General features: G+C 38.1%; 2 protein-coding genes across 3 annotated transcripts in view; both read right to left on the bottom strand.

Moving 5' to 3' along the window:
- LOC134663736 (protein retinal degeneration B) overlaps positions 1-15,173 on the bottom strand; it is a 427,614-nt gene that overhangs the window by 365,990 nt on the left and 46,451 nt on the right. The window lies entirely within an intron of this gene.
- Positions 4,867-7,731, bottom strand: LOC134663644 (serine/arginine-rich splicing factor 7-like). 2 transcript variants are annotated; one of them, XR_010098158.1, is made up of 5 exons: positions 7,547-7,731; positions 7,275-7,454; positions 6,971-7,164; positions 5,849-6,084; positions 5,030-5,172 (listed from the first exon to the last, which is right to left on the bottom strand). XR_010098158.1 is itself a non-coding variant. In XM_063520068.1 (4 exons), exons 2-4 carry the CDS (start codon positions 7,449-7,451, stop codon positions 5,019-5,021), a joined length of 525 nt encoding a protein of 174 aa, XP_063376138.1. In that variant the 5' UTR covers positions 7,452-7,454; positions 7,547-7,731; the 3' UTR covers positions 4,867-5,018. The 2 variants fall into 2 exon arrangements, 1 of the variants encoding a protein (XP_063376138.1); XM_063520068.1 differs by lacking the exon at positions 5,849-6,084 and having other exon boundaries at positions 4,867-5,172.

The raw sequence follows: 15,173 nt of genomic DNA, 5'->3' as shown, positions 1-15,173 counted from the left end.
ACAATAATATTTAATATTCCTCAAATCAATGTTCTATTATGCTTGGTTATGTAATAAGTAGTAAGTAATTATATTTTTTTCTTGTAATTTATTCTGCAACAACCCCTCCTGTGAGGGTGAAGGCCTCCTCCAGTGATGCTGGTCATCACAATTTCTGTTCTCTATCTTTTTCAACTTACATATGTATATCAATATTAATTTATATATTAGTATTAAATACCTACAAATACAAATAATAAAAAGCTAATAAATACTCTTATCGGGATTCGAACCCGGGACCTCCTGCTTCATAAGCGGGGTCACTACCGACAAGGCTAAAAGACCGTCAAAAATTGGTTCGCGATGCACAGTGGCGCCGCGGCGCGGCCTATTTAATGTTTTTGAGGGACACTTTTTAATACATGAAGATTGTTTTCCTCATCTCTACCTTCCATAGTTTCAGAATTCAGGTGTGCCAATAACGAGTATAAAGCCCGCTCCACACTCGTGCGCGAATCGCGGCGCGAAGCCGCGAACGCGAGTCTGGAGTCGATTTCGCATATCAGCGAACTAGACTCCACACTCGCGTTCGCGGCTTCGCCCGCGATTCACGCGCATAGTCTGGAGGGCGCTTAATATCTATCCATCTAACCCCGGCTACTCACGTAACGATAAATCGTTGCGATAAAACTGTGCAGTCCGACTGTGCAGAGAAATCGAACCGTGTGTATGTCGATTATCGTAACGATTTGTCATACACACGGTTCGATTTATCTGCACAGTCGGACTGCACAGTTTTATCGCAACGATTTATCGTTACGTGAGTAGCCGGGGTAAATTGCATCTAAAGCCTCCTCCTCACTCGTACGCGAATCGCGGCGCAAAGCCGCGAACGCGAGTGTGGAGTCCTGAACGCAGACCTGCGAAATCGACTCCACACTCGCGTTCGCGGCTTCGCCCGCGATTCACGCGCATAGTCTGGAGGGAGCTTAATAAACACCCTTAAACGGTAACACAATAGAAGTATATTTTGTAGTGATTTGTAAGAAAAAAACAGCAAAGGGCTTACCGGGAAACACAAAAATCGAAATTTCTTTATCGGCCTCTCTATCGTTCAAATGATCAAGGGTCGAAAGATAAAATAATTTCAAATTTCCTGGTTCGCGGTAGGCCCTCGCCCCCTCAGATAACGATTGCAGGTAGATGATCACTAGATGTCACTATTGCGACCATTCACAATTGTCACTTGATTGTCACCATTCGCTATTGCGTTGTGATCGCCATCTATACTGCAAAACGTAATTCAAGACCAAAAAAAGTAAGACAATGTTGCCACTTCATTTTGATAAATAATCACGCTAAGATAATTTATTCATTAGTAATTTTACTCCTACTATTTAAAAAAGTACTTTTATTTACTTATTTGTACATAAATACAAGACGCGATAGTTAAAAAGTGGCAACATTTGTTACTTTTTAGGGTTCCGTACCTCAAAAGGAAAACACGGAACCCTTATAGGATCACTCGTGCGTCTGTCTGTCTGTCTGTCCGTCTGTCACAGCTGATTTTCTCCGGAACTACTGGACCAATCAAATTGAAATTTGGTACACATATGTAAATCTGTGACCCAAATACGGACATGTAAGGGGTCATCCATTAATTACGTCACACGTTTAGGGGGAGGGAGGGGTCAAGAAAATGTGACATATTGTGACATGGGGGAGGGGGGAGACACAAACTTTGTGACGTCACTTTAACTTCATCACTTTCATCAGTAACCGAAAATTTATTTAAATTATTTAGTTCGCTGTACATTTAAATAACAAGTTTTTAAAACGAAAATAGTTTTTAATCGTTTAATTTTCTTTCCTAAGCAGTTTTGGGTTATAAAATTACTAATATTTATATCGTCAAAAATATTTTGATAAAATATTAATAATACTTAGGTACTTACTTAATTCGATTTGGCAATTTCGTAGAAAAAATGTGACGTCACACTAGGGGGGGAGGGGTTTGCCAAATGTGACCAGGTGTGACAAGGGGGGGAGGGGTCAAAAAACCTAGAAATTGGTGTGACGTAATTAATGGATGACCCCTAACGTAAACAAATGAATTTTAAACATGGGGGCCACTTTTGGGGGGTAAATGAAAAAATGAAAAAATTAAATTTTTCAAACTATATCATGTTACATATCAAATGAAAGAGCTTATTGTAATGATCTCAAATATATATTTTTTATAATTTTCGAATAAACAGTTTAGAAGTTATTCAAGAAAATAGGCAAAAAATTACCATTTCCCCCCTTATCTCCAAAACTACTGGGTCTAAAATTTTGAAAAAAATACATAAAATAGGTCTATACCTATAGATGACAGGAAAACCTATTAGAAATGTACAGTCAAGCGCGAGTCGGACTTAATTACAGTTTTTGATCCGACCCCTACGGATTTTTTAAAGAGATTTCACTCACGTTTTACATAAAAAATACATTGTTAACAGTGCCGGATTACTTAGAGTAGTAGTTTTCTTAGAGTAATTGGTGATAATTTTCTGATAAGATAATCATTTTAAATATTTAACGGTCTTACCTACTTACGAGTAATTGTAAGGTCAAATTAAAAATAATGTTTAAAAAAAATGTTAAATTGAGAGCTAGCTTAAAGTTTTTTGTACTAGTCGACTTTAATGGTTGAATTAATAAAGACTTTGTAACCAATAAGCAAAACAAGCACGTGCTTAGGGCACCACGTTCAGGGGGGGCACATTATTTGCAAAAATAATGGCGCGTAATTCTTTGGAAAACAATCGGTAGCAGTAGAAGACTCGTGATTACATGCATAGATTCGATTTCAACCCACTCTTTTGCGGTTCGGCGTTAGGTCTTATGCGAGGCCTTCTGCCTTACGGCAAAGTTGATCTTCCGCCTTAATTACACTTGGGCATGGATCCAAATCCAAGCTTTCCTCTTTCGCAGCTGGGCTTACTGCCTTTCTCACACTTCGCCAATTCAATTCTAAGCTCTGCTTTCTTGCATATTTTATGCATGAAAACAACCTCGCTGAGACCCTCAAATATCGAGCCCTATGCGAAGCTAGGCTGATAGAAAACTGTCCCATCCCTTCTCTGTATGATATCCTGGTTTCGCGCCTGGTTGGGACTAAAAGTAAAATTGCGTTTTTATATCGAAAAATTTTCGCGCTGGCGTTTTCAATAACTTTATAATAAGGTATGATAAAGGTGACATTCGGGTGGCGACTGCAGCAACATTAGGTACTCTGTTGCAACGTTACTGCTGCAGTACTGTCAACTTCCTTGATAAAATGATGTGACTGATTTCCATACTAAAAGTAAAAATGTACAACTGTCTATCATATTGCGTTTTTATATCGAAAAATTTCCGCGCTCGCTTCGCTCGCGTTTTTATTACTTTCTAAGCTATGATAAAGGTGACATTCGGGTGGCGACTGCAACAGCATTAGGTACTCTGTTGCAACATTACTGCTGCGGCATTGTCAATTTTCGTGATAAAATGTGACTGATTTCCATTCTCAGCTGTAATGCGGCAATGAACTTCTCTCAATTTACCAAAAAAAATCAATGTAATCTTGATGACCCTAGGGAAAGGGGGCACCTAGAAATGCTTAGGCCATCAATATATCTTAACCTCTAGCCGCCCATACGTCAAACCTTGCCAAGCAAAATGAAATTTTATTTTGTCAACACAAAGTTCAAATTAGAATGGAACAGGAGACCTTTTTATAGGTCTCTGGGCGGCTAGAGGTTAAACCGGCACTGATTGTTAAAAATTGTGTAATATACGGAACCCTTGGAACGCGAGTCCGACTCGCACTTGGCCGGTTTTTTGGTCTTGAATTATGTTTTGAAGTTTAGTACAATTTTAGAAATATGTTATTCAATGGGGTTGTAAATGGGATGGAAAATGTCAAAGGTTTGCGTAGATGGCGCCATCATAGCTTGCCCCTTTCTCTAGTTTTTAGCCCCCGTTCGCACGGCAGCTTTTTCAACGCGCGTTAAAAAGGGTTTGAATGACACAATAGTTATTTGTTTGTTTTTTTTGCTATTAGTTTTTGAAGTGCAAAGTAAGCCTTTCCGAGCTAGTGTGGTGAAATAGTTATTTGTTTTACAAGGGGGCAAAGTTGTTGTTTAACCGCTCGTGCTAATATTGATACCCGAGCAAGCGAAAGATTCCAAAATTGAACCACGAGCGTAGAGAGTGGTTCGAAAAATGGAATTTTGAGCGTTGCGAGGGTTTCAAAGCACGAGGGTTAAACAAAATTTGCCCCCGAAACACAAAAATTTTCACCACACCAACCCGAAGCAAATATCAAATGTAAAATATCAAACAATCTCAAACCAAATCCAAATGAATGTTATTAAATATTTAACATCCAAAATCATCATTTAAAAGTAAATTCTACCAGCAAACATAAGAAAACAACTCAAAATTTGCATTTGATTACTTTGCCTCACATGTGAATAAAATGCAACTTTGCTATCAGCTTTTGAAGTGCAAAGTAAGCCCTTCCTGGCTGGTGTGGTGAAAATGGATAACCATGTATGTATTCACACGACAGCGGTGGCGCTTTTTATCAAGCGTTGTTGGATTTTCGACTTTAAGTCTTAGTCATTAAATCGAAGATGGAGTGCGGGCATATTCAAGCGCTTTTTTAAAGCGCGTTGAAAAAGCTGTGGTGCGAATGGGGGCTTAGAGCATTATACTATCATATTGGAAATTCACCAGTGGCAATGCGCCCTATGGTTTTGTATAATAGAATTCCGTCTAGGATTAAATTAAAATCATGAGCATATCATATCAAAACATTTCTGTATGTAACATGTAAGATTAAAAAGAAAACAAATATAATTCGCAAGTCACTTTATTGATCGCAAAATTAATACCTTACATAAATAAGGAATGTCTTCCTCAGCAAAGAATCCAAAAACTGTATCACTTAACACACAAAAGAAATCGTATGGGTAATAGTAAAGCTAGTTGTTCAGGTGGTCAAAAGTTTTTTAGTTGGACTTCTTGGATTCCTTGGATGGTGACCTAGACCTCGAGCGCGACATGGAGCGTCCCTTGGAGCGCGAGCGCGAGCGGGAGCGGCTGCGCGAGCGCGAGCCGGAGCGCGGCGAGCGGGAGCGGCTGCGGCGGCGGGACCGAGAGCGGCTGCAAACACATACAAAATAACGTTCATTCTTACTGACAATCCCTAATGCTTATTATCACCACACCACTCTGTAAAAACCTCAATTCTGAATAACTTAATTGTATCATACGAGATTATAAATTTACATAGCGGCAGAAGAATTTAAGAGGTATTTACAAAATAGTGATATGACTAGGGTTTGCAATCCGGATCTGAAACATATGTACCTAGCTATCCAGATCTGGACCTGCAGATTTTCTCATACATTTCAGATCTGTCATGCAAACCCTAGATATGACATATTTTGCCCATTACACAAGAACGTAATTTCTAAAAACTAGCTGAGAATAAGTTGAGAAAGTACTACTGAAAGTAGACAGTTTATTTTTTGTACAACTATCTTATAAGTCTGGCTAACAAATGCGAATTTTAAAATTTTAGTTAGGCAGGCTCATAAGTTATAATACAAGTTTCTAGTGAAGATATAATAACACAGGTTTAATTTCTTCATGTAGTTCCTGGATCATTCTTGATTACTTCTTGTAACATCTTCTGCAGCAAATCCACCAAATCTGTGTCCTAATGAGATAAAAACTGTCCCTACTATACCTGCCTTGTCCTAAAAAGAAATAATTATTACTTATAGAATAGGAAGTCTGCTTTGAACTCAAATACTGTGAATAATGTGTAACTCACTGAGTGCGCGCAGTGATTACATTAGACGTGCGTCGCGACGCGTAGAAAACGTTACACTCAATGTAGTTGTCGACAATTGACGTGCGCACGTAGCCTGTAGCTACGTAGTTTGCAGAGGGGTTACCGATGCGGGCGACTCATCGGAGTACACGCCGCGAAGTGAAATCTACGTAGCGCAGATAATAAGAAGTGCAGACTCTGAAGAGTTCGGTCTCGGCGCACAGGCCAATGATAACCTATAACATAGTTATCATTGGTTTATGTGAGTCTTGAAACATTGGGAATCTATACATTGTTTTGAATTTTAAATGCATGGAAATCCCCCCAGCCTACAGTGCACATATCATGACTTCTTTCAACCAAATTTTCCACAGAAGAAAACAATCATTACATAACAAATTAACTTCACACATTTGCCACAGCACATTCCTTATGCTTTGATGACTATCAAAACATGTAGAGCATGTTGAAAGGAAGAAATATTGACTCGCCACATGTGAATTTTTTACTTGTAATGAAACCCCAAATTTGTTCACTTTATCCAGTTTATTCAAAAGTTCACAAAATTGAAAATAAATTCAGATATTAACCGCCATATCATTTTTCATTGAGCATGCTTGTGTCGACCACAGTATGTGACAAGTAGTTGTGTCTTATATATCAGACTGCGGTGAAATTAACTCAATTTTGTATGTCTTATATGTGTATCAGTCTGCAGCGGTTAGGATAATAATAATTTACTGGTCACTGCCTCCATGTGTTTGTTAACCTGTATGGACTTGTTAGCTTATATAGAAACTTGGTTTAAGAAAATATTTAATTACTTTGTTTTATGAATGAGTGTCCAATTCAATTCATTATCTACAAATGCAGTAACTACATATTTATATCAAAGCTCGTCATTTGTCTTTGTTTTACCCAGTAAGTAGTGTAAATTATTTTGTTTAAGTGCACCATTCATACAGCATACCCGTCACTATGAAACAAGATTGTGTTCAACTAAACTCTGCTGATTTTATAATTTTCTTTGTTATCAGCCGCTGAAAATATCTTTTTCAAAGCTGCATTTGTTGTCCCACAAACCATAAAGTTAATACATAAAATGATTAAAATAATAATCACCTGCGGCGACGGCGGCGTGTGCAGTCGCGGGCGTAGTGTCCGCGGTCTCCGCAGTCGTAGCAGCGGTCGTCGTAGGGCCGAGGCGGCAGGCGGGATCTGGGCGGCGGCCCCCGGCCTCCGAATCCACGGCTGCCGTTGGACATCTCGACGCGAGCTCGACGTCCACATATTGTACGGCCGTCTAAACCACGGATCTGAAAACATTTAATTAGCCTGTATAAGTACACACAAACAATAACATTTTAAGTATTTTTTCAAGTATTGTGCCAAGTTTGGAGATTTGATAGAGTTAAAAGATAATTACCGCATCTTCAGCGTCTCGGGGATCCTCAAATTCAACAAAGGCAAACCCTGGCGGATTTCTTGCCACCCAAACATTTCTTAACGGGCCATAGTACGAAAATGCATCCTCAAGTTCAGGCTTACTGGCGTTATTACCCAAATCGCCCACGTACACTTTACAGTCACCGTAACGTGACATGATCTGAAATAAAACAATGCATGTTAATATACGCAGCAAAGTAACCTACAACACAATTATCTACATAGATACATGCTTAAAATAAAAATACGTACCAAGCTTTTAAAATTTGCGTGTTGAACTAATCACATTTATATTTAGTATCTCTGGTACAACAGTCACGTTAAATTAAACCACAACTAAGTTAAATCCCATCAAATAACGTTTAACAGGTTTGTCACTAATGGCCGGCGTCAGTAATGGCGGCCGGGAGCGACACGCGACGAACGAGCCCAAGCGTTGAAATCAAAATGGCGGATTTTTGTCTCGCCTCCAGTGTTGCCAGCTCGGATTTTGAAAAAATGCTAATGTCTGGATTATGCCAAATATTTTTGAAATATGCCAAAAAAAATGCTAAAGTGTTGTGGGACTCTTATTTTAGGATTAATATAAATAATTAATCACGTAAAATTAAAGCGTAGTAATATTTATTCTGACATTACGAGAATCAACATTCGACAATTCAAGTGACACCTAATTTTATTGTTATATAATAACTAACATAATTCTATTGTTATATGTATCGTTGACTTAGCGGCCTGGGCTATAACCGCGAAAATCGAAGTTCGCAAATTGCGGGGATTTTTCTCTGTCACTCTAATTACGCTTTCATTGGAGTAAAAGAGAAAGATCCCCGCAATTTGCGAATTTCTATTTTCGCGGTAGCCGCTCTGCTTCGTAGGCGGAGGGCGGAGGTAAGCAACCGAAAAAGGTTCGCCACAGTGTCACTTGAAATTAGACACTTAAAACACATACATTTTTTAAAATTTGCCGCCTTTTTCTACTGACAAGATCTGCTTGACCAACTTTATATAGACCGTCGACGTCAAGGCCTGTTCACTTCCTAAGAAAGTTATGTCCCCAAATAATTGCGCATGTGTGCGCCTTAAGCTTCTATGTGTGCGTTGGCCTACGGGAAAAAGTTGCGAGTAATAAAAATAAAATCATTATTCTACAGCAACATTGCTCCCAACTCTGATTTAAATTATCACGAATATTATACAATATTAATCATAAAACGGGACTTAAAACGCTTAAAACTTAATTACATGCGATTAAGTTTTATAATGAATATTTGCTTCCAACTGTCTTTATCAATGTTCATAAAATATATGGAGGGTAGGTACGTCTACCCACCATAATAAAAAATATATTTGTCAATGACTGTCCAACTGCTGTGGTTAAAGTTCATAACGAAAATTTTATTTATTAAATCTTTAAATAATACATACAACGTGTACCGCTACGTACCACTTAAGACTGTAAGTCTGTACCTACATGGATTATGTAGCAATGCACATAGAAAATGTGCTAAATGCGGAGCAACGGCTGTTGAAGTAGCCAGAGTGAAATTTACAACTTTAGTGGGTTCAGAAGGAACCGAGTCATAACGCATCTGGAAAGCGTATTAATTAACCGTGAAGAAATGTATGAATACAAGTTGGAAATCTGTGTAAAATGCCGTGTGTAAAGTGTAGTGTATCTGTGTGTAAAGTGTAATAGGTAGGCATGCCTAATGTTATTTGTATAAAAGGTACTGAAAACTTTGTGAATGCGCTTTATTAATGTCTATTTTTTTATTAAGTTGCCAGTTGCCAGTTTTCAGTGTATATATATAAATAAATAATATATATAATGTTATAAACACAAACATGCCTTTTATTTAAATCAATTGATAATACCACAAACAAGGGTTTATTTGCATCTTTCATATATTTCGTGATATGAATATAACAAATATGTTTATCTACAGAATTACTATATACCTACCTATAATACCAATACCCGCAAGGCTAAACCGGTTGTCAACTTTAGTGTTTGGTACACAACGAAGGCGCTACTAGTATAAACGTGTAAACGTTTGGGGACATTTTTTTGTATGGAGTTATCGTTCTTCTCCTAGTGAGTATTATATTCTTTGGTCGACGTCCATCCGTCCACAAAAGTCAAAATTCATATGAAAATATGAACTACATAAGGCGATGGCGCATATTCTTGCTGCCAAGTTGGTGCAAACTTGGCTTACGACTAAATTATGCTAAAAATATGCCAGATGCTAAATAGAAAATTTTGGTGCCAAAGCGAGTGAAAATATGCCAGATCTGGCATCATTTATGCCAAGTTGGCAACACTGCTCGCCTCTAGTATCTTCTAATTTTCCATTGATTTTGGACAGAACATACGCAATGCGGCAAAATTAAAACTCTTTTCAAGATTCCTGACAACATACCAAATATAACGTACTACGTAATTTGGTCGGGTTATTAGAGTAGGCGCGCACGAGCAACTTTGTCTCTGTCGCACTTGACTTTAAGTGCGACAGAGGCAAAAAAAAAGCTGCTGAGACAAAGTTGTTCTGCCGCCAAAGTGCAGCACTCACAGCACTATGTTGTTTAGTAAACCATAGAGTAACTTATACATGTTTTGGCGCAAAAGAGTATATATAACTTGGTCAAGCAGATCTTGTCAGTAGGAAAAGGCGGCAAATTTGAAATTTGTAGGTACGAAGGGATATCGTCTCATAGAAAATTTGAATTTCGCGCCTTTTTCTACTGACAAGATTTGCTTGACCATCTTAAGCCCCCTCCAGACTATGCGCGTGAATCGCGGGCGAAGCCGCGAACGCGAGTGTGGAGCAAAGAATATAATACTCACTAGGAGAAGAACGGTAACTCCATACAAAAAAATGTCCCCAACCGTTTATACGTTTATACTACTGGCGCCCTCGATGTGTACCAATGGAACTAAAGTTAACAACCGGTTTAGCCTGGCGGGTATTGGTATTATAGGTATATAGTAATTATGTTGATAAACATATTTGTTATCTTCATATCACGAAATATATGAAAGATGCAAATATTACCCCTTGTTTGTGGTATTATCTATTGATTTAAATAAAAGGCATATTTATGTTTATAACATTGTATTATGTTTTACATATAGAAATATACACTGAAAATTAAACCCTGACAACTTAATAAAAATAGACATTAATAAAACGCATTCACAAAGTTTTCAGTATTATACAAATAACATTAGGCATACCTACCTATTACACTTTACACACAGATACACTACACTTTACACACGGCATTTTACACAGATTTCTAACTTGTATTCATACATTTCTTCACGGTTAATTAATACGCTTTCTAGATGCGTTATGACTCGGTTCCTTCTGAACCCACTAAAGCTGTATAAATTTCACTCTGGCTGCTTCAACAGCCATTGCTCCGCATTTAGCACATTTTCTATGTGCATTGCTGTAATCTATGTAGGTACAGACTTACAGTCTTAAGTGGTTGTACCGCTACGTTGTATTTATTATTTAAAGATTTAATAAATAAAATGTTCGTTATGAACTTTAACCACAGCAGTTGGACAGAGTCATTGACAAATATATTTTTTTATTATGGTGGATGATTATGCAATAAAACTTTGATTTTATGAAAAGACGCATTGTATTATTACTTTTCACACACATTTATACCGTGAATCGACACAATAACTAATTTTCAGTTTTATTGTAAAGGAAAGCGAACTAGCTTGAGCGGCCATTTTTGCAAGAGCGAAAAGCACAGATAAAATATCTTTGTCATAGATCTAGGCCGAGCTGTTTGAGGTTTCAAATTAAACTATTTCCACTATGAATGGCAAATTACTCATAAATCTTATAATAATACATATAACGCTCAAACAAAGCAAATATTCATTATATAACTTAATCGCGTGTAATTAAGTTTTAAGCATTTTAAGTCCCGTTTTATGATTAATTATGTATAAAATTCGTGATAATTTAAATCAGAGTTGGGAGCAATGTTGCTGTAGAAAAATGTTTTTATTTTTACTACTCGCAACTTTTTCTCGGAGGCCAACGCACACATAGAAGCTTCAGGCGCACACATGCGCAATTATTTGGGGACATAACTTTCTTAGGAAGTGAACAGGCCTTGCCTGTGTGGAGTCGATTTCGCTGTCACCCTTATTGTGAAGCCCCCTCCAGACTATGCGCGTGAATCGCGGGCGAAGCCGCGAACGTCAGTGTGGAGTCGATTTCGCTGTCTGCGAAAATCGACGCCACACTCACGTTCGCGGCTTCGCGCCGCGATTCGCGCACGAGTGTGGAGGAGGCTTGACATAGCAAAACAAATATTATCCCCTCAACTGTGTAGTCCGGGAGCCGGCTGCATGAAACAAACCTCATCAAAAAATAGAATATACCTACCCTGTAGAGGTACCTGACATTTAATAGATTCCAACGCACTTGGTCGGCCTAGGCTTAACCTGGCAGATTTTGTACAAATGGCAAAAACGTTGGACAAAAATTCATCAAAAAAAACCTCATCGAAAAATAGAATGAAACTTGTATGGTAGGATACCTGACCTTGAGGACAGTAAAAAAAAAGTGGTCGGCCTCACCTTAGCCTGGCAGTTTTTGCAGTCCGACCAGATTTATTGGGTCACGTGAGAGCTACAATTTACCTCATCGAAAAATAGAATGAAACAAACGGATTATAATAGCTAAAATAAGCCTGTCGACGAATGTCTTGGTCGGCCTCACCTTAACCTGGCAGTTTTTGCAGTCCGACCAAATTTATGAAAAAATCATCAAAATTTTTTTATCGAAAAATCGTATGAAACTTGTATGGTACGATAGCTGCCTTTGAGGACAGTAATAAAAAAATGGTCGGCCAAATCCTGTGTTTGCAGGTTCCTGTGTCCGACCAATTTTGTGGTACCACGTGAGAGCTACAATTTACCTCATCGAAAAATAGAATGAAACAAACGGATTATAATAGCTTAAATAAGCCTGTTGACGTATGTCTTGGTCGGCCTCACCTTAACCTGGCAGTTTTTGCGGTCCGACCAAATATATAAAAAAAATTCAATTTTTTTTTATCGAAAAATCGTATGAAACTTGTATGGTACGATAGCTGCCTTTGAGGACAGTAAAAAAAAAATGGTCGGCCAAATCCTGTGTTGGCAGGTTCCTGTGTCCGACCAATTTTGTGGTACCACGTGAGAGCTACAATTTACCTCATCGAAAAATAGAATGAAACAAACGGATTATAATAGCTTAAATAAGCCTGTTGACGTATGTCTTGGTCGGCCTCACCTTAACCTGGCAGTTTTTGCAGTCCGACCAAATTTATGAAAAAATCATCAAAATGTTTTATTGAAAAATCGTATGAAACTTGTATGGTACGATAGCTGCCTTTGAGGACAGTAAAAAAAAAGTGGTCGGCCAAATCCTGTGTTGGCAGGTTCCTGTGTCCGACCAATTTTGTGGTACCACGTAAGAGCTACAATTTACCTCATCGAAAAATAGAATGAAACAAACGGATTATAATAGCTAAAATAAGCCTGTTGACGTATGTCTTGGTCGGCCTCACCTTAACCTGGCAGTTTTTGCAGTCCGACCAAATTTATAAAAAAATCATCAAATTTTTTTTATCGAAAAATCGTATGAAACTTGTATGGTACGATAGCTGCCTTTGAGGACAGTAAAAGAAAAGTGGTCGGCCAAATCCTGTGTTAGCAGGTTCCTCTGTCCCACCAATTTTGTGGTACCACGTGAGAGCTACAATTTACCTCATCGAAAAATAGAATGAAACAAACGGATTATAATAGCTAAAATAAGCCTGTTGACGTATGTCTTGGTCGGCCTTACCTTAACCTGGCAGTTTTTGCAGTCCGACCAAATTTATGAAAAAATCATCAAAAAATTTATATCGAAAAATCGTATGAAACTTGTATGGTACGATAGCTGCCTTTGAGGACAGTAAAAAAAAATGGTCGGCCAAATCCTGTGTTGGCAGGTTCCTGTCTCCGACCAATTTTGTGGTACCACGTGAGAGTTACAATTTACCACATCGAAAAATAGAATGAAACAAACGGATTATAATAGCTAAAATAACCCTGTTGACGTATGGCTTGTTACGGGCGGCTTTCATAAATTCAATGTGGCAGTGTGCGGCAGAATCCACTTGCATCAAATTTGATGCAACACATTGTGGCTGGACATTAAGAGATGAAATGTATAAGATCAAATGGTTTGAAGGACACATAACGCCTTTGCGAGTCGAAGAAATAACAATAAGATAATCACTTAATATATGTGAGGTTATCTTGTGTATTTTTATTTATTTATATTTATTGAGAAGTTCAACAGCGTTTACATTAAATAATATACAAAAAAAACATGAGAACTTATAGCATAGCCAATAACAGAACTTCCTGTAATTTATACATAATAAAAAATCATCTGTGGGTAGACTTGTAACTTGTGCTGTACAAGAATCGTAAATATAAATTAATTTGTAAGTCTTTAAGGTACAAGGAAAAAGAGAAAAAATTAATAATAACTGTAAACTGGAAAAAAAATCCTAAAATAGTAGGTATAGCTCTAAATTTGCGTAAACAACAAATAAAAATACAGTACCTACATAAACGAGCGAATCTATTAGTTTGTATGCATTTATTGGAATTTATGTGTTCGTGTGTGTGTGTGTGTGTGTGTGTGTGTGTGTGTGTGTGTGTGTGTGTGTGTGTGTGGGTGGGTGGGTGTATGTGTGTAAGTGGGTGTGATAGTGCGTGACTACCAGGAAAGTTGCTTTGCAATTTGTGATTTGAAAACACGTCTGGAGGAGAAGAAAGGGTCAATGTTTTGGAACGATTTATTATAGGTACGTGCGATTCTACTCAGAATTTAATAGAATAGAATTTTGGCCATAATTGGTACGATGACAGGGAATATGGAATAGTGTGGTGTGACGAGTTCGGCGCGTGGGAGCGCGGAGCCCTAACTGTGACAGCAATCCAACGCAGTCTAGATGCCCGTTGAGAACATCGTGGAGGAACATTTTACCATTTATTTAAATTTTGGAAGGATCACGTGCAGTTTTTCCTCTTATATTACAAGTGTTCGATTGAAAACTAAGCTTTGGTGTATACCTGGATCACCTGCACGTACAAGAAGGCGTTTCATATACGCCCGCCCATCAGATAGGTACACAAAGTCATGATGCGTATGGAATACAGCATGTGTGGTCCTATTCTAGCTGTCACGTGGTATCACAAATTTGGTCGGACTGCAAAAACTGCCAGGCTACGGTGAGGCCGACCAAGCCATACGTCAACAGGTTTATTTTAGGTATTATAATCCGTTTGTTTCATTCTATTTTTCGATGAGGTAAATTGTAGCTCTCACGTGGTACCACAAAATTGGTCGGACACAGGAACCTGCCAACACAGGATTTGGCCAACCACTTTTGTTATTACTGTCCTCAAAGGCAGCTATCGTACCATACAAGTTTCACACGATTTTTCGATAAAAAAATTTTGATGATTTTTTTATAAATTTGGTCGGACTGCAAAAACTGCCAGGTTAAGGTGAGGCCGACCAAGACCTACGTCAACAGGCTTATTTTAGCTATTATTATCCGTTTGTTTCATTCTATTTTTCGTTGAGGTAAATTGTAGCTCTCACGTGGTACCACAAAATTGGTCGGACACAGGAACCTGCCAACAAAGGATTTGGCCACCCACTTTTTTTTTACTGTCCTCAAAGGCAGCTATCTTACCATACAAGTTTCATACGATTTTTCGATAAAAATTTTTTGATGTTTTTTTTATAAATTTGGTCGGACTGCAAAAACTGCCAGGTTAAGGTGAGGCCGACCA

The sequence above is a fragment of the Cydia fagiglandana genome, chromosome 1 (genome assembly GCF_963556715.1).
Source record: "Cydia fagiglandana chromosome 1, ilCydFagi1.1, whole genome shotgun sequence".
Lineage (NCBI taxonomy): Eukaryota > Metazoa > Arthropoda > Insecta > Lepidoptera > Tortricidae > Cydia > Cydia fagiglandana.
Note: the sequence above shows the minus strand (reverse complement) of the source record. Positions and strands in the feature narration are given on the sequence as shown.